The sequence below is a fragment of the Medicago truncatula genome, chromosome 4 (genome assembly GCF_003473485.1).
Source record: "Medicago truncatula cultivar Jemalong A17 chromosome 4, MtrunA17r5.0-ANR, whole genome shotgun sequence".
Lineage (NCBI taxonomy): Eukaryota > Viridiplantae > Streptophyta > Magnoliopsida > Fabales > Fabaceae > Medicago > Medicago truncatula.
The window spans coordinates 48,743,011-48,768,988 of NC_053045.1; the positions used below are offsets into that span (position 1 = coordinate 48,743,011).

The 25,978-nt window shown below is 32.9% G+C and overlaps 2 protein-coding genes, 1 non-coding gene and 1 pseudogene across 3 annotated transcripts; 1 reads left to right on the plus strand and 3 right to left on the minus strand.

Moving 5' to 3' along the window:
- Positions 1–3,425: 3,425 nt before the first annotated feature.
- On the minus strand, positions 3,426–3,498 carry TRNAK-CUU (transfer RNA lysine (anticodon CUU)). Its single transcript has one exon. It is a non-coding gene; the product is annotated as a tRNA-Lys (tRNA).
- A 3,862-nt stretch (positions 3,499–7,360) lies between these two features.
- LOC25493552 (G-type lectin S-receptor-like serine/threonine-protein kinase At1g11300) lies at positions 7,361–11,063 on the minus strand (annotated as a pseudogene).
- A 264-nt stretch (positions 11,064–11,327) lies between these two features.
- Positions 11,328–16,419, minus strand: LOC112421390 (probable methyltransferase PMT14). Its single transcript, XM_024783017.2, has 7 exons — positions 16,148–16,419; positions 14,365–15,058; positions 13,732–13,942; positions 13,273–13,555; positions 12,716–13,102; positions 12,475–12,552; positions 11,328–12,020 (listed from the first exon to the last, which is right to left on the minus strand). Exons 2-7 carry the CDS (start codon positions 15,013–15,015, stop codon positions 11,789–11,791), a joined length of 1,842 nt encoding a protein of 613 aa, XP_024638785.1. The 5' UTR covers positions 15,016–15,058; positions 16,148–16,419; the 3' UTR covers positions 11,328–11,788.
- A 5,485-nt stretch (positions 16,420–21,904) lies between these two features.
- LOC25493553 (probable purine permease 11) lies at positions 21,905–24,173 on the plus strand. The gene is made up of 2 exons (XM_024781276.2): positions 21,905–22,147; positions 22,897–24,173. Exons 1-2 carry the CDS (start codon positions 22,099–22,101, stop codon positions 23,991–23,993), a joined length of 1,146 nt encoding a protein of 381 aa, XP_024637044.1. The 5' UTR covers positions 21,905–22,098; the 3' UTR covers positions 23,994–24,173.
- Positions 24,174–25,978: the final 1,805 nt, after the last annotated feature.

Consider the following 25,978-nt stretch of genomic DNA (forward strand, 5'->3'; position numbering starts at 1 on the left):
TTTTCTTTATAAATATATAAATAAACATTGTAGCTTTAAACTTATTGTCGCGCCATTTTTCGGAGGTCAAAGGCCATTTGATTAGCGTTTGACTCAGTTTTTATCTCACGACTGAACAAATTTTTTTAAGGGGAAAATGTTCCAAACCACCCATTTTGAAAAGATCTAGGGTTCGGGGGTTGGTTATATTTAGGGAAGGTATTAGCACCCTAAATATTCGTAGTACTCTACGAGAACCTCTTGATTTTATTTAACTTTTTGTGCTTAAACTTGCTTGCTTTTAAAGAGATGAAAATGGAATTGAATGATGAGTTGAAAAAGAAAAGAAAATTGATTTTAATTGAAGAGAAAAAAGAAAAATGTTTTTTAGTTGATTTGGAAGCACAAGCGTCCTCTGCCTACGTACCCGTGAGGGATCAAAACCTCGTAGTTCGGGGTATAAATTGACGTTTGATTTGTTTTTGTATTTTTTAATTAGTTTTGAAAAAAGTTTTGAAATAAAAAGCCAAGTGGCAAATGAGAATTGATTTGTGTTTTTTAGATTGAAAGAAATTGACTTGAAGTTGAATTAGAATTGATTTGAAATTTGATTAAGAAAAATAAAATAACAAGACGGTCACTTGATTTAAGATCAAGGTTTGTTGTGAAAAGCTCTTTTTGTGAATTTTGGATATTTGAATGTTTTTGTTGTTTTTGAATAATGAATGAAAATTAAACTAAACGGAGCAATGGAAATGAAAGTGCGTGGGTGTGAGGAAAGATTGTTAGTTTACGTTAGTTCAACAACATAAATAATATTTAATATATATAGGACCAGAACACTCTGGAGAACAAAAATATAATATTAACAATTAACTTAGGACCAGAGCACTCTGGATTAATTTAATTAACAAGGACCAGATTGTTCTGGAGAATAATTAAATTAAACAAAAATATAATATTAACCGTTAATTTAGGACCAGAGCACTCTGGATTAATTTAATTAACAAGGACGAGATTGTTCTGGAGAATAGTTAAATTAAACAAAAATATGATATTAACAGTTAATATAGGACCAGAGCATTCTGGATTAATTTAATTAACAAGGACCAGATTGTTCTGGAGAATAATTAAATTAAGCAAAAATATAATATTAACAGTTAATATGGGACCAGAGCACTCTGGATTGAGGTGTGTATATTAGTGTAAAATAAATTAAAAGATATATATATATATATATATATATATATATATATATATAGAGAGAGAGAGAGAGAGAGAGAGAGAGAGAGAGAGAGAGAGAGAGTAAGAACGAAAGGAAAAAGTGAAAAGAAAAAGAAAAAGGAGGAGAGAAAAGAAAGGGGAGATGATATACCTTTGTGGGAGAGTAGAAGAAAAAAAGAAAAAAAAGAAAAGAAAAAGGGGGTTGTTTTGTTTGATTTTTGTTTGTTTTGGTAATGAGGGTGTGTTGTTTTGTGTTTGTTTGCTGATGATGAGAAAGAAAAGAAAGAAAGAAAGAAAGAAAAAAAAAAACTTTGTTTGAAAGTAGTGAGCACCTTCACTTTGAGAGAGATTCAATTCTTTGTGTGTAAGCCCCCCCTTTTACCATTGAGGTATGCTTGTATTTATAGAGGTGAAAGACTTGGAGTTTTACAGACAAAAACAGCTGTGTTTTCCTTGCTAAAAACAGCCCATGTGCTTATGTTTTTGTTGCTTGGAGCGCAAGAATGAGAAAAAAGTGAATTTTGTTCATGCAGAACGTTCTGGAACTTCCAATTTGCAAAGAGAAAAGGTGGACGCGTGAATGCAAGCTGTAGAAGTTTGGAGGCCACTTGTTTTTTTTTCCAGCTGTTTGACACTTCTTTGAAAGCTACAAGTGCTGTCCTTTGTTGCTTTGAGAGCAAGAGTGTCCAAGTTGTAAAATTTGCCACATGGAGAATGTTCTTAAGAACATTCTTGTTGTTCCTTTCCTTTTTGAGACAACCACACGTGATGAAAAAACAGTTGTGATCTGGTGGCAACATGAGGGAACATGATGATGTCATTCTTATCCCTTTGAAGTTCCAACAGAATGTTCTCAAGAACGTTCTTTTAGTTCCATGCACTTTTGAAGCAAAACGTGTGGTGTTGTGCAGCAGTAATCTAGTGGCATATTTGATGGGACATAATGAGGTCGCTTTATTTCACTCGTAGTACCACCAGAACGTTCTGGAGAATGTTCTGGTACACTATTCTTGATGAATTTTCATTTTATGCCTTTTTTATTAAAAATAAAAACAAACAACATAATAAAATAATGATAAGAATAATAACGAAAAGGACTAGAGTAAAATGACTAAAAAGATTGGTAAAAAAAATGAACAAAAAATGAGGTATTTAAAATATGTCTCTGCCGAATTTTTTTCTAAAAAAGGCAAACAATTCCGGACCAAAAGACAAATGAAATGGGATCTTAGGTCAAAAATTGGGATATGACACTTATGTATTACTCTTGTGAATAAAGAGATAGACGCCAGAACGGAGCAAGAGAGCAAACTTGACCAATTTGAATGTTCGATTGGGGTGAGGTTGTTAAAGTATGACTAGTTAGAAGAATAAGCAATTACCTACGTAGCAAGTAACTAACTAGAATGTAACCGCCTCTTTAATTGTCACAACTGGTTAGTTAGATTAGTAACCTTAGTCACGCTAAGAGTTAATTGTATTTTCTAACCTCATATTGGTGAATAATAAACTTTCAATGCACATTGCAAGCTTTATTCTTTCATTCATGGAGTATAAGTTTACCTTTTCACTGGCGAGGGGGTCTGAAACATATGTAACTTATATTGTAGCATAAAAAATTATCTATGGACATCCGAACATCTTATTTTGAAAGAGAAAGAAATACAGATAATGATTTAGTAAATATAATATGTTATGATGTAGTAAGAAGAGTGATAAATAGAAAATACGATGTTGTTTTTGTGAGCATAACTCAATTGATAGTGACATTATAATATGCAGGAGTTATAGTTCGAATCTCGAATTTCTAGCTTATTCACCTAAAGAGAGTAAAGAGTGAAATTTCAATCACTAAACTATTTAAAATAATAATAATGTTAAATTAGTGTTGAAGAGCTTCTTTTTTTTAGTGAAAATTAGTGTTGAAGAGCTAATGGTGTCTAAATATAATCTCCCCGTATTGCCTAAAAAATACCTGTATTGTACTATAAATATACTAGCAAGATTCTTTTTACAAGAAAAATACTAGTCAGTTGTAATTACAAATAGTTTGATGAATTTAGGAAGAAAATTGAGGCATAAATACCAAAGGAAGTTGCTTGCTGCGTAGGATTAAGGATCCCTAAAGAAAAAAGGGTTTAAGGAATTAAATTGTCTGAATCCAGAACAATGCAATAAAAATGCATTTTTCTTATTTTGCTTAAAAAGCATAATAAAAAAAACGCCCACCGTGGGGCTCGAACCCACGACCACAAGGTTAAGAGCCTTGCGCTCTACCAACTGAGCTAGACGGGCTTATGTTCATAATCTTGTATATATTAGAGATAATTCTAGTTACTTAGTAGATGATATATTCTCTTTCTTTTCCACCGAGTCCTCTATGTGGGTTGATATCATTTTAATGCAATTATTGCCACCTGATTTGTTTGAAATCGCCTTTTTAGATTGGATGAATGTACAAAAATTATCAAATATGTTTGGATACAAGTTTGTAAAATTACGTTTGTTTAAATCTCATTCTATAAACTTCATTTGATTAAAACGTGTTGTTCTAACTTTCTTTCTGTTTTATAAATAGTTTGCTCCAACTAGATTAACATTTTGACGATTTTTCTAAAACGTATTTCCAACAAAAAATGTAATTTATTTGGATTATATACCTTTTTTTAGGCAAAATAAATTCATATCATTTCATTCAAGATAATAATAATATCAATATAATGGCGAGGAGAGTAAAAGACACGACTAATCGCTCTTGCTAAATTATGAACGATCTATTAGATTGTTTATGGATAAAAGCTAGAGCAAAACTAGCAATAGTGGAAAGAGAAGGCCTGCAAGTAGAAACTAAAGTACCAAGTTCATTCTCATGATTACAACCATTAAGCATTGCATTAACAACAAATTGAGTTTAACACGTTCTAAACTCATGTACGGAAGCTATTGAATGGCTAATTGGAGAGCAGTAACCTCACATTCAATCACATGGCTAACGGAAGAGAAGAGCATTAATCGCACTTGGACAAAAGAACCCAAGTTCTCCCTAAAACAAATGTCGACTCCAAGCCTTCGTTTGTGAAAAGAGCGCAATCCACGTTGCACTTCAACCAATTAGGTGCTGGTTTCACCCGAGATAAAGTAACAGGTAAAACCACATTTTCATGAGCATGGGATGTAACCCTGAAGGTTGCATCAACAATTTTTGCTCCGAAAGAACATAATTTCTCGGTAGCCATATGCTATAGAACATTGCAGCAAAAAAAGATTTCTCATTAGCATGTAATCCAGCAACAATATTGAAAAATAATTCGGGAACTTCCAGACGAATTTCGCTCCACAAGTTTGTTGCATTCCAACAATCTTTGTAGTGAGCATATCCAAAGAACATGTGAATATCATACTCTACTGCATTATCACACATCACACATGTCATTTGGAAAAGAACACCTCCATGGTGGAGGTTGAATCTGGTGGGAAGGCAAAACTGGAGTAAACGGCAACAAAAATGTTTGATTTTTGGAGGTAATGGCAACGATCAAGCCTCATTCGAGCAACAGAAGTTTCTATCTGTATAGAGGAAAAACATAAATATAAAATATAAAAAATCAAATAAAATCCTAACTCCTAAGAGATAGAAACGAGTTAATGACCTATGTTTCAAATTGTTTAACAAATAACACCTAGAGCATACCAAGTTTTGTGCAGGCTACACGAACATATAGATCGAGTCCTCCACTTTGGAGTTGATGTATGTCAAGTAGATTCCCAGTCCAAGACATACAGCCAATCCCAGAATCATGAGAATACGCAACGCAGGAGCAATTGTGCAGACATAAGCTTCTGCATATGTCTGGTGTAACAGCTACACCTTCTGCAAATTCTGAAACTTCAACCGCATGCAATTTCAAAAACCCATTTTCCTTTGTACTCGTGGTTTTATTGCTGATCCTTTCACACTCCAAAGGTGTCCTCCTAACACACCGACCCGTCCAATTATGTATACTCCATTCTTCTATGTTTCTGGGTACAAATCCTCTAAAACAGCTACATATTGGCGAGCTCAATAAACTACAGCTTGCAAATGCTGCACATATACCATAAACATCACACTATGATTCTCGGCTTGTCCATGTCATGTCACTTTCATTTCTTTCTTCTCATCATCCCATCGCGTTTCATCTAATTTTCCTTGTGATGTTAGGTGATAGATCAAAATCTCCTCATCATTTTGTAAAGTATAATATATATAATATTCCCTTGTCCATCATCTCCTACTCGAAAACCAAAAAAATAAGCAACTGTCATTGTATGTACCCCAAAGGCCCCACCATTCCAGGGACCACTGCGCTAACATGGTTGAGTTCCATTCCAAATGAACACTTCAATTATATTTAGGCGTTCAACTGTCCTAAAAGAGAAGTTGCCGACATATGGGTCCGAAGGGCTTTTCCATGATATGAGTTTTACATTCTTACCTGTTCTTTTGTTGATTGATATTTTCATGCTAGGTAGTAACGTATCTGAAGGTTGCTGAATACTCTACCATAAAATGTTTCCAGTTGTACTCTCCAAAAGGACAAGGTTACCAAAGTTTGAAAACTGAGAACTTGTATTGGATGCTATGTTGGAAACATTTGATGTCCAAATGACTTGTTTATGTCCATTCAATACCACAAGATTTCCATCTTCAGATATTGTGACAGTCCCATTAGAATCGTTCAGTGGTTGGTTTCTGTTTTGCCACCCATATGATTGTAGGCTGAGACTTGCACCAAATTCCAAAATTTTTAGGGCTAAAGAATCCAAAGGTGAAGTTACCATCTTTGGAGATAAGAGTTTCAGTGTCCTTTATGTACTGGGATGATGTGATGTTGGTTATGGCAATACTAACTTGTAACAAAGTGCAAAACAAAATGAACAGAACAGAGAGCATATTTGAACAACGACTGAAACACCCATTATATGATCAACAATTAGACTATGATACAAAAACAACCACTCTTTCTTATTAATAATGATTTGAGATTTCCTTAAAGTCAAGAGTCTAAAAAATCACAAGTAAATCATGGTTCTGAAAATCTCTATCATTTTAAGAACTTAATGTTGTTTGAGTCATTTCACTACTTATTTAGGTTATCACTTTTCTTTTCTTTTTTTTCCCTAGACCGTCATTTTTATTTCATGAAATCAAGTATGTATCCTCTCAGATCTACAAGAATCATTTCTTTATTCAAAATTTTCTTGGTCAGGTGCCTTGTAACCGATAAAATAATATTAGTTGTACAATGTTTTCAAAAACCATAACTTTGAATCATTCATTTTCTACTCAGACAACCTCATCAAATAGTTTATCAGTAAAAATTCAATGATCCTAGAATATAAAAACTATATATCATTTTCATAAAATTATAACTTTCTGATTTGCCAATTTATTTCCTTAAGGAAAGACAAGAATATAAAAAATACAATATCGTCCGTTTGACGATACTTCCAACAAATTAGACACAACAATAACAAGGTGTAAAACAAGGCAAAATTAGTTATGTACAACTTTACTTAACTTTCACCCAACATATACACCTCTCTTACAACACCATAAAAATTCAACACAGCAAAATATTGCATATTTCATCTGAAGATGATATGAAAGAAATGGAGAAACTGAAGAAAAACCTTGCAGCAATGTTTGAAATTAAAAAACTTTGGGTCTCTAAAGAAAGGAAGAGCAGTGTCCCAACAGAAGTATGTTCTTGATTTCTTTCAAGAAACCGGTATGAGTGGGATGTAGACCACCAGCTGACACTCCCATGGACTTAAATAAAAAACTTTGGGAAAAAGGGGACACCCTTGACACAGGAAGATACCACTGGTTACTTGGAAAATTGGTTTACTCGCCTATATGTGACCTGATATTGCCTTTTGAGATATTTGAAGGCTACCCACGAAAAAGTCCTATTCTTTGTAAAAATAAAAATAAAACTAGTACAAGAATGTGGCTATATTTATTGATGAAGATTGGTCATGGAATGTCTATACAGATAGAAAGTATACCTTAGGTTATTGTATTTATGTGCGCGGAAACTTGGTAACATGGAGAAGTAAGAAGCTAGGAGTAGTTTCTATAAGTAGTGCAGAAATTGAGTTTAGAAAACAAATATAAGAAACTCAATTATCATAAGAATTTAGTACATATGGAATCCATACATATATAAGAAACTCACTTGTTAAGAAAGTAAACAAGGATAAGAAAGACATTACAGGCCAAGTTCATATTTGAAGTTATCAACTTCCAACAGCTCTGCCTCCCTAAGGAAGGTTTCCCCACTAAGGAGAATGAATTTTAGTCGCGTTCGGGGTATTTGAAATCCTCGCACACATCTCAAAAATTAATTTCTAGCATTGGCCTCATCTCCATTGCTTTCTATAACTATTCTTAGAGCTCCTAGTTTGCTATCTGCCACTGATGTCTGTAATACTGACACTATTGATGGAATAGCATCTATGAATTTCTTTGTGAGACATTGAACTCAACATATTTTGCCTCAAGATAAATGCAGGTTGACTTGGAGGAGGAAGTAATTCAGTCTCACTGTTAAGCATAGAAATTACTGCTGCCATATTAGGCCTGTCTACAGCAAGCTCTTGTACACACAGAAGTCCAATGTGTATACACCTTACAACATACTTATGGCGACTAGGATCATATATTTCTTGATCTATAAAAGATAAAATATTGCCTTCCCTCCATTGTATCCAAACCTACATGAAAACAAATAACTAATTAAATAAAAAAGTTCATACATTTGGAAGTTGTATCAACAAAAAGCAAAAGAGAGATCATAATAAGTAAAAAAAAAAAAAAGAATTATTGAGGCTTACAAATCCTAAAAGGGTCAGTGCATGCTCATTGTCATAAAATCTTGAGTTTCTTCTCCCACTAATAATCTCTAGTATCAAAACACCAAAGCTAAAGACATCTGATTTCTCTGAAAACAGTCCTTGCATCGCATATTCAGGGGACATATAACCGCTGCATTTTTTATGTAATAAATTATACGAGAAGTATTTTACTATAAAATTAGATGAGGAAGGCACACTTACTAAGTTCCGACAACCCTAATAGTATTGGTCTTATCTTCTCTCCCTCCAAAGATTCTAGCCATACCAAAGTCTGATATTTTTGGATTCAACTCCTCGTCTAACAAGATGTTACTTGTCTTTAGATCTCTGTGTATAATTCTCAATTTGGAAGCTCTATGAAGATAAAGCAATCCTCGAGCTATTCCTTCTATGATGTTATACCGGGTCCTCCAGTCTAGGAGTTTATTTCTTGATGGATCTGAAAAATAAAGGTATAATTATAGGATGAAACAAAGTCATCTAAGTCACCCCATTAGCACCCTTCCCAGAAAACTCACTAAACTTGAAGCAATTGATATACAAATACAAGCTAAATAATGAGAAGAATTAAAGATCGTAATTGGATATGAGACAACTACTTAATGGAGTTTCAAAGAACTGACCAAAGACAAATGCATCCAAACTTTTATTTGGCATGTACTCGTATATCAACATCTTTTCCTCTGCTTCAACACAGCAGCCAATAAGTCTTATAAGATTGCGATGTTGAAGCTTACAAATCACAACTACTTCATTCTTGAATTCTTCTAGTCCCTGTCCGGATGATCTAGAAAGTCTCTTAACTGCTACGTTCTGATTGTCTTGTAATTTTCCCTGGAAGAAACAATAAGAGACAGCGATTATAGACTACGGCTTCAGATAAAATAACTTTGTTGTGTTTAAAGTACCTTGTATACAGGACCAAAACCACCCTGTCCAAGTTTATTGGACGAATAGAAGTTGTTTGTGGCAATTGCAAGCTTTTCAAAATCAAATAGTAACAGCTCCTGGAGTTTAACTTGTGACAGAGTTCTAATTATGCTGTCGCATGTATGATCTTCTGACGTTCCAACTTTATTAAATAATTGGAAAGCTTTGATGCTCTTTTTCCTTTTTGATTTAAGAGAGTGCACCAGCTTAGCTGAGGTAAAAAATAGTATTTAAGCTTAGTTCCCTAAGCAATAGAAAGAAAAATGACACGGCTTAAGTTGAATCCATGAATATGGTATGTTACCTGCCGGGCTGTTAGAAGCACTTCTACACATAATACATGCACACGTGACGATTATGAGCGTTCCTATAATCGTTGTAATTGTGATTATGATTGTTGTGTTTCTCTCTTTATCTGTATGCAGAAAAAATTTAATATTAAAATACAAGTAGTTCAATTCAATCCGAACCTAAGAGATAGGTTAAGAACATTGTTTCAAATGTTGTAACAAACAACTAGAGCATACCAAGTTCTGCATAGGCTACACGAACATATAGATCAAGTCCTCCATTTTAGAATTTGTTGTATATCAATTAGATTGCCAGTCCAAGACATACAACCAATCCCAGTGGTGTGAGAATATGCAATGCAAGAGCAATTCTCTATGCATTGGCTTTTACATATGTCTGGTGTAACTGCTGAACTTTGTGCAAAATCAGGAACTTTAACCATCTGCAATTTCAAAAACCCATCTTCCTTTGTACTTGTTGTCTTATTATTGACCTTTTCACACTGCAAAAGTGTCCTTCTAACACACCCACCTGTCCAGTTGTGTCTATTCCACTCCTGTTTGTTCCTGGGTTCAAATCCTCTCAAACAACTGCATATCGGTAACTTCAATGAACTACAGCTTGAAAATGCCCCACATATACCATAAACGTCACATTCCGATTGTTGGCTACTCCATATAATTTGTACATCTTTCTTCTCGTAATCCCACCATTTTGCTATTAAATGGCCTTGCAAATTCAGATTGTAGACTACCATTGTTATATCTTTTGGTACTGTATAATAGATATAAATATTTCCCTCCCCATCATCTCCTACACGATTACCGTTAATATATGGGGTTGTCATCATCTGCATCCCAGTAAACACTACATCATCCCAAGGACCGCTTCGCCAGTATGGCTGAGTTTCATTGAAAATGAACAGCTCGTGTAAATTTATGCGGTCAATAAAACTAATAGAAAAGCTTCCAACAGATGGATCTGAAGGGTTTTTCCATGATGTGAGTTGTACTTTCTCACCTGTTCTTTTGTTGCTTGTAAGTTTCATGCCTGGCAGAAGTGTATCCGAAGGTTTCTGAAAACTCTGCCACAAGATGCTTCCTGTTGTGCTTTCCAAAAGGACAAGGTTACCATAATCTGAAAACTGGGCTTCAATAGTATTTGAGGTTGTGTTAGACAAATTTGATGACCAAATGACTTGTTTTTGTCCATTCAATACCGCAAGATTGCCATCCTCAGATATAGTAATAATCCCATTAGAATCATTCAGTGATCGGTTTCTGTTTGCCACCCATATGATTGTAGACTGAGACTTCCACCAAATTCCAACGTAGCGATTTGTAGAATTCTTAGGGCTAAAGAATCCCAAGGTGAAGTTACCATCTTTGGAGAGTAGAGTTTCAGGGTCCTTGATGAATTGAGATGATGTGATGGTGTCTATTGCAATACTAAATTGTAGGGAATAGCAACACAGAATAAACAAAACAGAAAACAAATTTGCACTGCTGCTGAAACCCATTAGATTAGAGTATATGTGCAACAGTTACAGTATGATGCATCAACAGCCCCTCTTTCTTTTCCATGAAGATTTGAAACTTCCTAGTTCCTTCTTTACGCTAAAAGCTTGTAGAGACTTTTCACCACTTAATAAGGTTATCATTTCTATATTAAATCAATTTGTATGATCTCACATCTATGAGAATCATTTCTACATTCATTTTATACATCACAGGCAATCTCATCTAGTTTAATATACAATAGATTATCATTTATTCATAAATAGTCAATGATTTTATAAAATGTAAAAGTCACATCATTTTCATGAAACCAGGTCACCCAACAGGCTATAAAGAGAATACTGGTCAACATTGACATAAAAATAGTAAAAAATCAATGTTATTGACAGTGGTGAGAATATAAGATTCTCAAGTATTACACATTAATTATCATAATATCATATGAAGTTAGTACACATTGGACTTTGCAAAGCTAAGTAGGTTTAATAAATTAAACTCAATATTATTCATAAATATTCTCCTCTCATCCTCTCCAAAACCATACCAAACTTGGTAAAATGAACACAACAAAAATTTAAATAACGAACAGAATACAACTGTCACATTACAATATCATTCATGAGAGATCATTCACTCGCATTTCAACATCAACATAATATATTGGCTAAATTTATTTGGCTGAGGATCTAAAACTTGCTGATCTACATCCTCCAAAATCAATTCAAGAAAACTAGTTTAGTTAAAACTAATTTTATCTACAGTTCTACACTTGATTAAAGGCAGACGTAGAATAAACTCACATAACCGATCTTTGCTTGTAATTGGTTCTATTAATCTTCTCTTTTCATTTAAATCATCAACTTTTTCCATTTCTTCTTTGCTTTGGGTTTATAAAGCTTGAATGTGTTACACCAAGCTTTGAAGACTATTCATATTCTTTTAGAACTCTAATTGGATGTGTTGTTTTTACTGCTGCCAACCCAATACTCTTTTACAATAACCAATATCTTCTCGGGTGCAAATGGGCCATCCTCATGATCCACCATTTTAGATTCCCATCTCATTCCCCGAACAATTTTCTGAACCTTGTTAATCACATCAACTTCATCGCGGATTATGACCGATCCTTCTGGCCTTAATATGCGGTCCATCTCTAAAAGGATGTCTTCTAGGTTGCACCTGTCGATCAAATCAACAATACTTATGTTAAATTATGTCAGAATTATAATCACATGTTGAAATTCTCTGTTTTTTCTTAGAATTTGGATTAGGTTAGGACTGGAAGTGGAAGTGTGAGCCAACTGGTCCGATAGCAGGAGACCTAATGGCAGGTGATCCAATGAAATCTTCAATAGACGCCGATACCATCTTAAAATTTAGGTCGAGCCTAACTTAACCCTTACAAAATCAGCTTGTAAGGTGAGGATCGTCTACCACTTATAAACATATTTTCACGTCTAATCTTATCAAATGTGGGGCAGACAAATTTTAGTCTCAATTATGCCAGAATTGGAAAATCAGTAAAAATAGTAATATTTTATTTTTGGTTCAAGTAAAAGATTTGATATGGTTATAATTTCAAATTACCAATTATCACTATGATCACTTGTGGATGGAAAAGGAAGAAACTTACTTGTCCTGGTACAAACTAAATAAACCATTAGCATGAATAAGATCATATGTCCTTGGGTATGTAGAAAAGCCTTCACACCTGAAGAAAGAAAATGAATGTCATATTGTCATTGCAATTTCATACCATAACCAAATATCAATACATATCAGTTTAATTAATCATTTTTTAGTATAGGAAGCTCACTTGCAAGGGAATCATCATAAAATTAGAAAACTTTATGAAGATAATTTTAGAAACTTACCAGTCATGATAAATACCAATGAGACCTCTTTCATAGATAACACCTAAAGTGTTGTCAGCAATTGTGGGCACAGCATTCATCACCCAAGATTTTTGTGATTCAAGTGCAGCTGCAAATCCTCCAAGGCCTGCATTCATGTCCATTATATTCCGATATCTAGTGGTGCCGATCAATCTATTAATTCTTTTGTAATTATTAACACGCTTTTTCCATAATTTGTTGTCCTCTTGATAAGATTCAACTGTTACGCCTGGAATAGCGTCTTTAGCTATTCTAGGAGGGACTGCAAACAGCCTAGCAGGAAACTTCTTCAATTCTCCTCCGGCAACTTCACTTTGGCTGGTTACCTCGGGGATAGGGGTTTTGCAGACCTCCATTTTTTTGTACCTACCATTACAAATTTTGAAGCATGGAGAAAAGTTATTCATGGGTGCATTATAATCCGAAATCGTGGAATTATAAGAAAAATAATTATTCAAATCCATCTAACAACAAATGATTATAAGTATAAAGATCCAGATGTTTGAATGAAGTGTGTAAAAATGATCAGGGCTTACCAAACATCATCAGCATTATCTAAATCACATAAATTGAGAGATTTTCTTTGACATGATTTAGCATTTATTTTCTTCCTCCAGATAGCGATATCGCCCTTTTCATACTTCTTTTCCCAGCAAAGACTTTCAGCTAAATCCTCGATTCTTTTCTGCTCTGCCTTCAGATCCTCCTTCGTTCGCTTCCATGTTTGGTAGTACGTTTTCCAATTAATTGGAGGGCCAGATAAAATCCAAAATCCACCAGGCCTTAAAACTCGATCAACTTCCATTAGATACATGCCCTCTGCATTCAATTATTGGGTGAAAAATTAACTAAACAATGTTGCATTCAGATTTTCAGAATTATTAACATTTGCATGATTATATTTAGAAGTTAAGGAGTATCATCATCGACATAAGAAAATGCTGATAATACTGTATTCTAGATCAATCTTATTGACTGTCTAATTTAGCACTAACCATTTTCAGCCCATGGTATTAGACAACGAGAACACTGAGACATATCAAAGGCTCTTGATGGGAATGGAAGACGGATTGAACCAAGAACACCAATAATAGCAGGTACCCCTCGTTCCAATGCAAACTGAACTTGTGCTTCATGGTTATCCTTCGGAGCAAATGACATAGCTAGCACATTTCTCTTTAGCAAGTACGCTCCCCAGCTCGCAACCTGCATAATCATTCACACTTATATTGCTACAACAATTAAGAACTAATTGAAAGGTGCATACTGAAAGGAAGTAAACCGGGCAAGTGGGCCAGTACGCATTAAAACAAAGAAACGACAAATGATTCCAACTTTAGTATACTAAATACACTGAAAATTGAGAAATTTGTAATCCAATAGACAAAACCCCATTATACATTACACATAATTAAACACATTTGAAAATTGTGGTTAATTGTGCTCAGTGGATGGTTAATGAGTTGCTACACCTTGTTATATTCATTAATCATCAACTAAACGTAATTAACCACATATCTGAATAGTAACCATCTAATTTGATGTCAAATTTGTGTGTCAAAATATAATTTCTCAACAAAGAAAAATAACATACTATATCAAAAGGATTATTTGACATGAAAGCTTACCCCGCAACCAGTGTCCAATGCTGTTCTGACAGTACCATCTTTGATTGGAATAACCGAAGCAAGCTCATCAATATATGCATCGGCTCCTTGAGGGAACATGGTTCCTCCACCTGGAAATTTGAACACATTCCCTTCAAATTTCACCCAGTTTTGATTAGCCTTCTCCACTGTCAGATGCTTGTAAGGAACATTAGCATAGTAGGCATAATCGCGGCTTTTAGGCCATGGAAAAGGAGTCGTGTACCCTTCAGGAGCAGGAATGAGGCAACGCAATTTTTCCTCTTGAGGTGGACAATGCCTTTCCCTATAGATCATGTTTTCTCTAGGGAATGTCATTGCTCGGTCTTGCTCTTGGCAAGGTGTATAATCAGCATATTTTACATCACATGCCTTGAACATTTTAGCTTTCGGTTCGGATTGCTCAACAATTTCTACATATTTGTGTTGGGGTTCAAAATTCAAATTCGGTACAATGTTGCAGTCTGTTGTCGCCTGCATCTTATTTACCTTCAATGCAAGGCTGTCTCCCTTTCCAGAACCACTGCTTTGCCATGTTCCCAAAAGATAAAACAAACAACACAGAGCAAGCACAGCGAAAATTGACAAAGGCCTTCGTGCTCTGTTGCCCGGTAAGGCATTTTTAGAACCCATTAACCCCGCAGTTTTCTTTCTAACCTCTTTCAAACGATCAAACCTAAGAAAGTTCACACTAAAATTAGTTAGTGACTAGTTACAGTAGATGTAGACCATCACAAATCAAGCAAACCACGGACATAGAACTCCTGAATGATATTTAGCCACTTCAAAAAAAAAAAAAAGAACTACTGAATAATAATTACTAAGCTCAAACTATTTAATCATGTTAGCAAAGTAAAAATGTAAAAGTGTAATGTAAACTCCATGTCTGATTTAGAAAGAAACCAGCTAAAAAAATACAGAATCCATGTGTATAACTTATTTTTTCATCCCTTACCATATGATGCACAACTATATATGTCTTTCAAAAAAAAAAAAAAACTATATATTATGATTATACTTGACATAGATTGAGATCAAATTTTGACTTAAGAGTGTAGTTTTGTATATTGTCCTGTTTGGATTGGCTAATTTGAGCTTATCTATTGCATAAGTTTTGTGAGACTGTTCGGAAGAAATTATGAGAAACAGCTTACGACAACTTTTATAAGCTTTTTTCAACTTATTTCATAAGTTCTCCAATCTAGCTTATAAAAACAACTTATTGCAAATAGTAATACAAAACCAATTTAGCGTCATTTCATCTTTTGCTATTAAAGTACCTTATGCAAGCTTATTCATAAGCGCTTATTATCATGATAAGCGCTTGTGCTATAAGCTACGAATAAGGTCGTTAATCCAAACAGGCCCGATAGTATCTAGAAGGGAAGATCTTAATAATATTTTTTCACAAGCATACAAAAACAGACATGCAAGGAGTTTACTACTACTGATAAAATTATAAAACAAAGACAAAGAAAATGTTGAACTGATTTCATAGTACTATTATTGTACTGCACAGTACAACACTTGGTTATCCCGAAATCTCTCTTGTTTTGTTAGATCAGGCAAAGATCTACTAATATGATCAGCAAAAGAGAAAACCCAGAAAAGTTAGCTTATAAAAATCAAAACTTTACAATGCAAATGTTTGAAATCATATGATTGGTATATACATGTTGAATTGTAAGGTAAATGGGTCAAAAAAAAAATGATAGCAGAATCTAAATATGATTTGAGAAATCTAGAGTTAGTTAAAGTGAATAACCTTGAAAAGAGAGAATAGAGATCCCAGGTCTGGTATAGTAGATCACACTAAAAAAAGAGACAGTAGCAAGGTGAGTTTGATTTAGCACAGCACAGAAAGAGAATTTATATCTTATAATTAAGTGGAAAGTAACACTAGTGATGATATTATATGAGATGAGATGAGATGAGATGGGAGGAGGGACATAAGACTAGTGTTGACAGATGGAGTGCATTATTTTAGGCAAATTGACCTTTGTGTTTGTGTACAAGTAGAATGTAGATGTAATTGATTTTATCCACCGACAGACAGAGTCATAAGCTAGCAAAAATTCACTAACTGGGACAAAATTGTGTGAAACTTTAACCAACCAATTCAGATATTTGATCATATTTTTTGTGTGGTAGACACTAGACATCGAGAAACAAGCGTTACCTAAAAGCACACTCTGTAAACACACAAAAAATGTTTAACAGACAATTTTAGCATTGTTAGAAGATACATAAAAAAAAAAAATTAGCACTGTTAGATGAGTGAGTGAGTATGTCTAATGATATTTGGTCATAATTTACTGTCAATTTACTATGTTAGCTTACATTAATTTATCTCATATCATATCATAGTAAATTAACTAATGTTGAAATATAAATAAGCTCTTTTGAGAGGAAATATAAATAAGCTCTTTTGAGAGTTATTTATATTTAGAAGCCTCAAATATAATGACCGCCAAAGGATGGAAGGTATGGGAAAAAATTGCCTAATTAGATCTTCAGATGTGAATACATTTATTAACAAATTAAACTATCGCAAAGAATCTGCAGACTATTGATTGGATCATATGGCATTATGTCAATAAACTGATAAAATACTTGGTAAGAAAAAAATTGATAAAATCAAAGGTTCAAAGAGAGGACCGCAAAGTCAACTTAATAAATGAGAAGTTAAGCAAGAGTCATTAGTTGAGAATTGCTGTTCCCACATTTGGTTTGGCTATGCCACACGAGTAAATTATTCAAATGCCCCTCGGCAGTTAACTGCCAAATTATGAAACCGGCTGCAGTTAACTGCTGAGGAAAACTTCGGCAGTAAACTACCGAGGAAAACTGAAAACTTCGGCAGTTAACTGCCGAGGAAACCTCAAATCTGTTTTTTATTTTTTTATTTTTTTATTCTTTGAGAATATTCCGCGGTCTTTATCATTTTTGATTGATTTTTCTTAATAATTCGTTTTTAATTTTATTGATTTGCCTTCCTTATTTATTTTAATTGTATTACTCCTTTAAATCTTTTTTTTTGTTATAACTGCTTTGATCTTCAACAATAGTGAATATTTTATTTCCAAAGAACTTTCACGGAATTTTCTTCTTTTATTTCCTTTTTACGGAAATATTCACAATTATTTTAATTGTATTACTCATTTGATCTTTTTTTTTTTGCCTATTTTATTTCCAAAGAACTTTCACGAAATTTTCTTCTTTTATTTCCTTTTTCTTTGTTTTAGGCTTAACATTTAAGTCCTCAAAAAACATTTCAATAAGTGTAAAAATTAAGTATTTGAATATTGTTTTGCAAATTACTTAAATAAAAAAAAAAAAATTTATACACAACTATTTTAATGTAGAAAATATAACAACATATTATACCTTAAAAAAAATCGTTGTGCACAATTATTTTAACGATTTTTTTATTGTTATTTGTATTTAAGTAATGTGCAAAACAATATTCAAATGCTTAATTTTTACACTGATTTAAATGTTATTCTTATTAAGATATATACACATAAGTATAATACTGCAATTGTTTAAAACGTACCAAAATAATGATTGAAACATTCAAAATCAATAAATATTATTAAAGACAATTTATGGTTTTTGTCAAAAAAAAAAAAAGGTTTGTTATTAATGACAATTTATGGATTTTGTCAAAAAAAAACAGGTTTGAGGTTTCCACGGCAGTTAACTGCCGAAGTTTCAGTTTTCCTCGGCAGTTAACTGCAGCCGTATTTCTAAAACTTCGGCAGTTAACTGCCGAGGGGTATTTGAGTAATTTACTCGTGTGGCACAGCCAAAGTAAAAGTGGGAACAACAATTCTCTCATTAGTTAGATCATGACTGGTTACTTTTAAGACGGTAAGATTAATACGATTTTGTATATCTTGTCTTATCTATCATTTTTTCTTTCATCCTTATATTTTTTTTTTTTGGAATAAACTTATAACATTTTATTAGCAATGAAATCGTTGATACTTGTTGGTTCATTGAAAAAATATAGATGTTAAATGAAGATGTAACATTTCTTGTTAATGCATGGACTACCTCATTAGCTTGACACCTAATGAACTCAACATCGGAATTATGTAATACCTCATTAGCCCGACACCTAATGAACTCAACATCGGAATTTTGTAAGTATAAATTACAAAATTGGATACTACTCGTCTTAACTAATACCATTAAAGTCATCAACAACTCTTTTCGAATCAAATTCAAAATCCACATTTGATATTTCATCTGTATCTTATGTGCACATTGATTTAAGCTAAAGTGCAGTTTTACCCCCGGATTTTGCCTCCCCTATTTTAAAACTCGGAATTTTACCCCCTTATTTTATGTTTTTCAGGATTTTGCCTCCTCCCCCTATTTTATCCACATAAATAATTATTTATATTAAATGTTTTTTATTATTTATTTTTTATGAAAAAATACTTAAATAAATGAATAAAAAATACTAGAAAAAAATGCATAAAATTAGTATGATCTCTAAAAATAAAATAAAAAAAACTAGTATGAAAATAGCAAATGTTTAGAGGTGCAAACTAGTTTTTTCATGTATTTTTAATTGAATTTTTTTCTTGTATTTTCATTATTTTTCTATTTTTTTTTTTTTTTGCGTTTTCTTGTTTTGTTTTTTTTATTGAATTAATATTTTCTAATCGTTTCTTTATTTATCTAGTATTTTTTTGTTCTTTATTTTAGAATAGGGGGACAAAATCCTGAAAAACGTAAAACATAGGGAGTAAAATTTCGAGTTTTAATATAAAGGGGGTAAAATCCATATTCAATCAAAATAAAGGGGATAAAATTCCGAATTTTAAAATACGGGAGACAAAATCCAAATTCAATCAAAATAAGGGGGTAAAACTACATTTAAGTCTTTTTTTACAATTGACTATTGCTGTTGTAGCATTTTAATTTTTTTCCTCAAGTTTGCTCAATTAAAGATAATTTTATTTGAGATATTACTAACATTAAATGTGAATATCTCTTTATTAGAATTCGAATCTTATTTCACAATAATGATATTTCACAACCTTCTCTCATATTTTTTGCATCCTTCATCTTTCTTAGAACATATATATCTGTGTGTTCTATGCATCTCATACATAACCGATAAAAGATTTTTTAAAAATAATAATTCTAATGCTTTTAGGCTATGTATCTACTAGTATTCATAAAATATCACTGATACATCTGATGCGGTTATGTCCTGAATTTTAGTTTTGTATCTCAACTTCATAGAGTATTGCCATATATTTGATGGTAAATGAACACTTCACTTGTTGGCAGGGTTAACGTGTCTCAATGAATACTCTAGACCCCATACGGCCATACCTCAAATAAAAGCTCTCTGCCCACATAATAGAAAAGTTGGGACCATAAATGAAAGTCAATTGCCACATTTTCTTTCCATTATTTTCGGTCATTCTCTTCAACTTTCTTGTCAAACATATAATGCCATGTGAGAAAGTCTAATATAGTCATAATCCTAAATCAAAAAATTTAAGTACACTCGTATAAAATGAAAAAGTTTAAACAAAAATAAATTAGTCACATCAACTAATATCATTTAATTTTATTCTCGTTTAAATTTTTCTATGTTTTGTGAGTGTGTCCAAATCATTTTGATTTGGGGTTGTGCTCATCTAAGATTTTCTCGACCCATGTACTTTTAGCGATACTTACTAGGAAATTTCATACGAAAATTGCTTAATAGATACTTTGATTTTTCTCTCGATCAGATCGTTAATCCCAATCAGATGTTTTTGTGTGTAATTTTTTATCAGATCGTAATGCGGTCGGCTTTTTTCAACTAATGGGTAATTTTTTTTGGGTTTATTGAGTAACCATCATTCCATAATACTTTTTGGGGCAAAATATATCCCATCCACATTCTCTCATTATATATCCAAATACTTGTTACTTTGACATCCATGTCGTGCTTTGTCTAAAGCGGATACTTTCATTTTGGGGAGTATAAAGGACTTGATATTTCTCCTATCTTAGAGTACAATGTGTCCATAAATGTACAATTTTGTCCACAAGAATATTCTGCAAACTCTTATATCAGTGTGAGAATGTTGAATTCATTATCTCTTCATCCTCCGATGCTCATTAGTAGGTCTACTGACAAACCTGCACAACAACCCTACAACATAGGTAATCTAGTACAATCAATGGCATATCTGAGGTTGTCAGTGATGCTTGCATATTCCGATTGTCTGATACTTTACACTTGAGTTGTGCAAGCAGGATTCGCAGTCAAAGTTTTCTTAAGATCTTCTCAACATAGTGAGATTGATCTAAGAAAGTTCCCGTTTTCGCCTAATACTCTTAATACTAAGAATAACATTAGCTTCCCCGGACTTTTTCATATCAAAGTTGTTACACAATAATGATTTCACAACATTTACGATATGAATGTTTAATCCAAATATCATTCACAATCTTCCAAGTGACACAATCTTTCAAGTGACACAATCTTGAGCACCTTAAAAAAAAAAAAAATACTAGCAGCATTGACAATTACAAATAACAACCAATAATGTAAAATCACTAAATAACATATTTCATTTAACTAATAGTTTATTGGCTCAACTAAACATCTTATCCCTTAACATAAGGATTTGGGCACAAACATAGCTAAGAACACTCTTTTTCTAAAACTCATTTAACATTCACTTTCTTAGAGGATAATAGATATTTTGGTCCTGGATGTGTAACGACTAACGAGTAGTCACAATAGTTCTTAATTATATTGAACTTTGAAATACTTTTTAATTGTGCGCTTTGTTAGTCAAAATAGTCTGTGATATTAAAATGCTTCATTAATATTGTCATACCAGTCTTTCAATACACTTACTTATTATCATATCAGTCCTTATAAATACTTACTTATTGTCATTTCAGTCCCTATATGAAAAGAGTTATTGAAAGTATTAAAATATTGTTTAAGCGTCAGAGACTATTTTGACTAACACGGTACACAATCAATGACTATTTTAAAATTTTAATACATTAAGAGATCACTGTAATTACTTGTTACACATTTAAGAATTTGGCTATTACCCTTTCTTATTGAGTGAAAATCATAAAATCACCGGAGTCTCATTATGGTATCTAAAATTAAGTGTGGGATCAAGTTAATTACTCCCTCCATTTTAAAATAAGTGTCGTTTTAGCAACAAAAAAAAAATTGTTTCAAAATGAATGTCACTTTCATTTTCCAATGCAATAATAACTTTTTTTTTCAATCGTACCCGATCAATTAATACTATGTTACACTACTTCCAAATTTTATTTTTTTTTCTTTAATGAAAAACAAATCAATGAGTGATTAAGATAATTTGGTAAAACTGCTGACATTTGACTACTTTATTTCATTCTTGATCCGTGTGTAATTGGTTAAAGGACATTCATTTTGAAACGGACGGAGGACGACAAATGCCATTATGGTAACAAACTCCTCATGAATGTGAATGTGGCATTGCTTGCTCTTATCACTTTCACAACCGTCACTCACAACACAACATAGTCAAACTTTTTAGTTTATCGTGTTTAATTTGCCTTCTATTCTATTTTCAAATTTTCAAAATCGACTGCACAATGATACTTAGCAAACTCCACTTGCAAATACTGATGTTATAAATTCCTAATTCCATATCCTATCATATCATAGCTTTTACACTTTTTCTAATGGAGATAATTCAGGATCTGCACCCACAATCAACTACAACTACTACAGGTTAGGAACATGATTCTCTCTAATTCATTTTATTTGCATAACAATCACTATAATCATCATGCAATTAATCTAATTAACTATAAGGAATTAGGATTCTATTCGGTTGAATTATATTTTGTTTAGTGTAAGTCAAATTTGAATAGTTCTGATAAATCATGTATCTCAAAGTTGATAGGTAATGTTGTAATCTTGATTGTAGTATTTAAAGGTTCAATTGCAATTTTGGTCCCCTATTTTCACCATTTTATGGATTTGGTTCCCCTATTTTATAATGGTCCTCTATATTTCTTAACTAAAAATTGGTGATGATCTAATGATGAAAAAAGATCAATATCCATCAAATTATAAGCAAAATTTCTTAAAAACTTCATTTTAAACTTGTCATATCATCATATTTTAGACTAAATATTTGTTGAAGTGATCAAAACTGTCACATTTTAAAATAGAGGGTTCAACTTTGTAAAATGGTGTAAGTAGAGGGACTAAAATTGCAATTAAACCTATTTAAAAACAAAAATACCACATAACAATGGCTCAAATACATCAAAACTTGCTTTAGGCTTCCCTAACTATTGAAAATTACTGACCATGTTAATCTTTCACTACTGATAATACAAAGAAACTATAGTTGCTCTCTGGTCAGAGACATAGACAAAATTGACCGAACTTTGTGTGTTCATCATTTGCGTCATTATTTCTTTACTATTTTAATCTGTTTTGGTGTTCACTGTTCTAACAAATCATATCAGAGGAAAAAAATGAAGAACCTCAACATCAAAGATTAAGAGATTTCAAATGGTGGTTTCGTGTATCTCTCTACATAGTATTTCTTTTGGTAGGTCAATCTACAGCCAATCTTCTGGGAAGACTATATTATGACAAAGGTGGTAATAGTAAATGGATGGCAACATTTGTTCAATCAGCTGGATTCCCTATACTACTTCCACTCTATTTTATCTTCACACCACATGCTAAATCTACCAACATAAATGCCAATATTGATTCCTCCAAAAAAACCAAACCAAAATTATCCACCATTGTTTCTCTTTACATATTTTTTGGCTTACTTTTAGCAGGGGACAATTTGATGTATTCCAATGGACTTCTATATCTTTCACTTTCCACCTATTCTTTACTATGTGCAACACAATTAGCCTTCAATGCAGTATTTTCTTATTTCCTTAATTCCCAAAAGTTCACAGCATTCATATTCAATTCTGTAGTTCTGCTTACTATTTCGTCTGCCCTACTTGCCATCAATAACGACGATTCTGAGGACTCGACGAATCTTCCTAAAGATAAGCGAGTACTTGGATTCGTCTTCACCCTTGGTGCATCTGTTACATTTTCTTTATATCTTTCCCTTGTGCAGCTTTCTTTTGACAAAGTTATAAAAAGCGAAACCTTTTCTGTTATATTAGACATGCAATTTTACCCTTCTTTCGTCGCTACTTGTGCTTGTGTTGTTGGGTTGTTTGCAAGTGGAGAATGGAAAAGTTTGAATAAGGAGATGAAGGAATATGAACTGGGAAAGGTGTCATATATAATGACTTTGTTTTGGACTGCTGTGACATGGCAAGTATCTTCCATTGGTATGTTAGGGTTAGTTTTAGATGTATCTTCATTGTTCTCAAATGTAATAGGTACAGTGGTACTTCCCGTAGGTCCTATCCTTGCTGTTATTTTCTTCCATGACAAAATTAATGGGGTGAAGTTTATAGCTTTGATGTTAGCAATATGGGGATTTCTTTCCTATATTTATCAACATTATCTAGATGACAAAAAAGCCAAAGCAAATGAATCTCATCTTCCTCAGGTTTCAAGGGGTGAGGTAGAAATTTGCTGATGGAAATAGACCAAATTTTCATGAAGCTAAAGTAGTTTTTTATTTGAATTAAGTTTGAGACAAAAGCTAAAGTAGTTTTGCAATTTTGAGAATTGTATCCTTCTTTATCTTGGAAACATATACTATGACAAACAGAATATAGAAGCTGCTTTTGAATAGAAATTTACTAGGGTAAGTGAATGATACCTAATGTCAAAGACAGAACAATTACTCATATACATCAATTCAGAAGCTGGTGGATTTTCTGCACTAATCTCCACCCATTAGCACTAACACGTTACACTCCCATTTTGCTAAATACTCTTACCGACCGATTCAGAATCAATACACACCAGCTGCAGTTCGGCTATATACGCACTACAACTTCCAATATCCTTGTAGAAACCACCAAGCCATTCTCCATCCGCACATCGAATTAATAAGCCACACTCTAAAACAATATCGCCTTTGTTGCTAGCATACGATACTCTTTACGTCTTCTTGGGCAGTGTCTTGTCAATCCGAAATTGCTGTCTATACTTGCAGCTGATAACAGACCCTGCAAGCAAAACGTTAAGTCTTCTTGACACTCCCATCCAGGTTCCACGCCGTCATCAAGTCTTGAGAAATTTTCTTGATTCATTTCCTTATTCCTCCAAAAGTGATGGCAAGCCAAAGCCCGTAATTCTTTGCGGTTTCCAAAATTCCAATGCGTATTCCTTTCTCACTTAACATCTATTGTTTTTGTAGTTGCTCCTTTATCAAATTGTTGGTTTTGGATTTCAGAATTGTTATATTTGGATTTCCAAAGTCGTTATGAGAAAGAATTTTCATTGTTGAGTCACGATCAAGTCGCTTTTTAAGAGTTTTCGTGGCACTGCTAAAAAATTATGCAAGTCATACTATCAGCCTCGGTAAAACAAATTTAACTACAACTGTGCGATTAACCACTGCACTAAGAAAATCGTTCGAGAATTACACCTCCAATATGACTATTAATGTCACTCTTTTAAAACTGAAACCAATCAATTATGGTACTATGACCACCCTACTATGATTTTGTGACCACTCAAATATGGTGTTAGGATCATTCTAACTTGTAACATCTCCAAATATCAATGTAATATTTCAACCACTCAAATATGATGCTACAACCATTCTAACATCTAACTTCTCTAAGAATTGAAGAAAAATATATTGTTAAAATCATTCTTATTATACCGAAAATGGACTACGATCCTAAAATATTATTTATTCTAAAGAGACATAAATAATTGAAGGGACTATGCTCTTAAGACACTTCTTAATTCAAAATGGACAATATATCGAAAAATGACTATGGTCTTAAACACTCTTAATTCTGAATGGACAGAAGAAGAAAAAAATAAAGAGAAAAAAGACTCATCAACACAAGTCAAGGAGAGAGAGAGAGTACACATTCATAGGGCTCTACTAGTAAGTTTAACTCTCTTGAACTCCAGAATCCAAATGTTGTTACCAATTTTTTTTTGTTTACTTTTCATTAACATTGTTATCAATCAAAACAAAACCTTTTTTTGTTCAATCAAGTAACAAATATTATTCAACAACATAAAGCGATCTTCAAATTTGACACTCAATCTTACCGTTTTAAATGTCTGGCTGATACCATGATTGCAATATAAATTTATGGATCAGGATCTGCTGCTGTGTGAAACCACCCAGTTTTGAATTATGACCATTGAATCTTTATTGACTGGTATTATTATAATTTTATCAAACCATCTAATGCTGAAATAAAAACTGTGTTATACTTTACAGCATCAAAATCCATATCCTAAATTTATATAGAAAAAGAGAGAAGCAAGCATGTAATAAAAAGATGACATAGCTCCAATACACCCTCTCACCTTAGTGGTGCACGATTATAAATGGTAGGTGGCCACCCTATTGATGAACTAGATATCATATTATTTTTTTGGGTTAAATATGTTTTTGGTCCCTACATTTTACGCGATTTTAAGAAT

Coding starts and splice junctions, on each gene's coding strand:
- LOC25493553 (XM_024781276.2), top strand. CDS start 22,099: ATGGAGATAATTCAGGATCTGCACCCACAATCAACTACAACTACTACA. Junction 22,148..22,896: donor ATCAACTACAACTACTACAG/GTTAGGAACATG, acceptor AAATCATATCAG/AGGAAAAAAATGAAGAACCT.
- LOC112421390 (XM_024783017.2), bottom strand. CDS start 15,015: ATGGGTTCTAAAAATGCCTTACCGGGCAACAGAGCACGAAGGCCTTTG. Junction 12,553..12,715: donor ATTGGTATTTATCATGACTG/GTAAGTTTCTAA, acceptor TTCTTTCTTCAG/GTGTGAAGGCTTTTCTACAT. Junction 12,021..12,474: donor TTTAGTTTGTACCAGGACAA/GTAAGTTTCTTC, acceptor TTTGATCGACAG/GTGCAACCTAGAAGACATCC.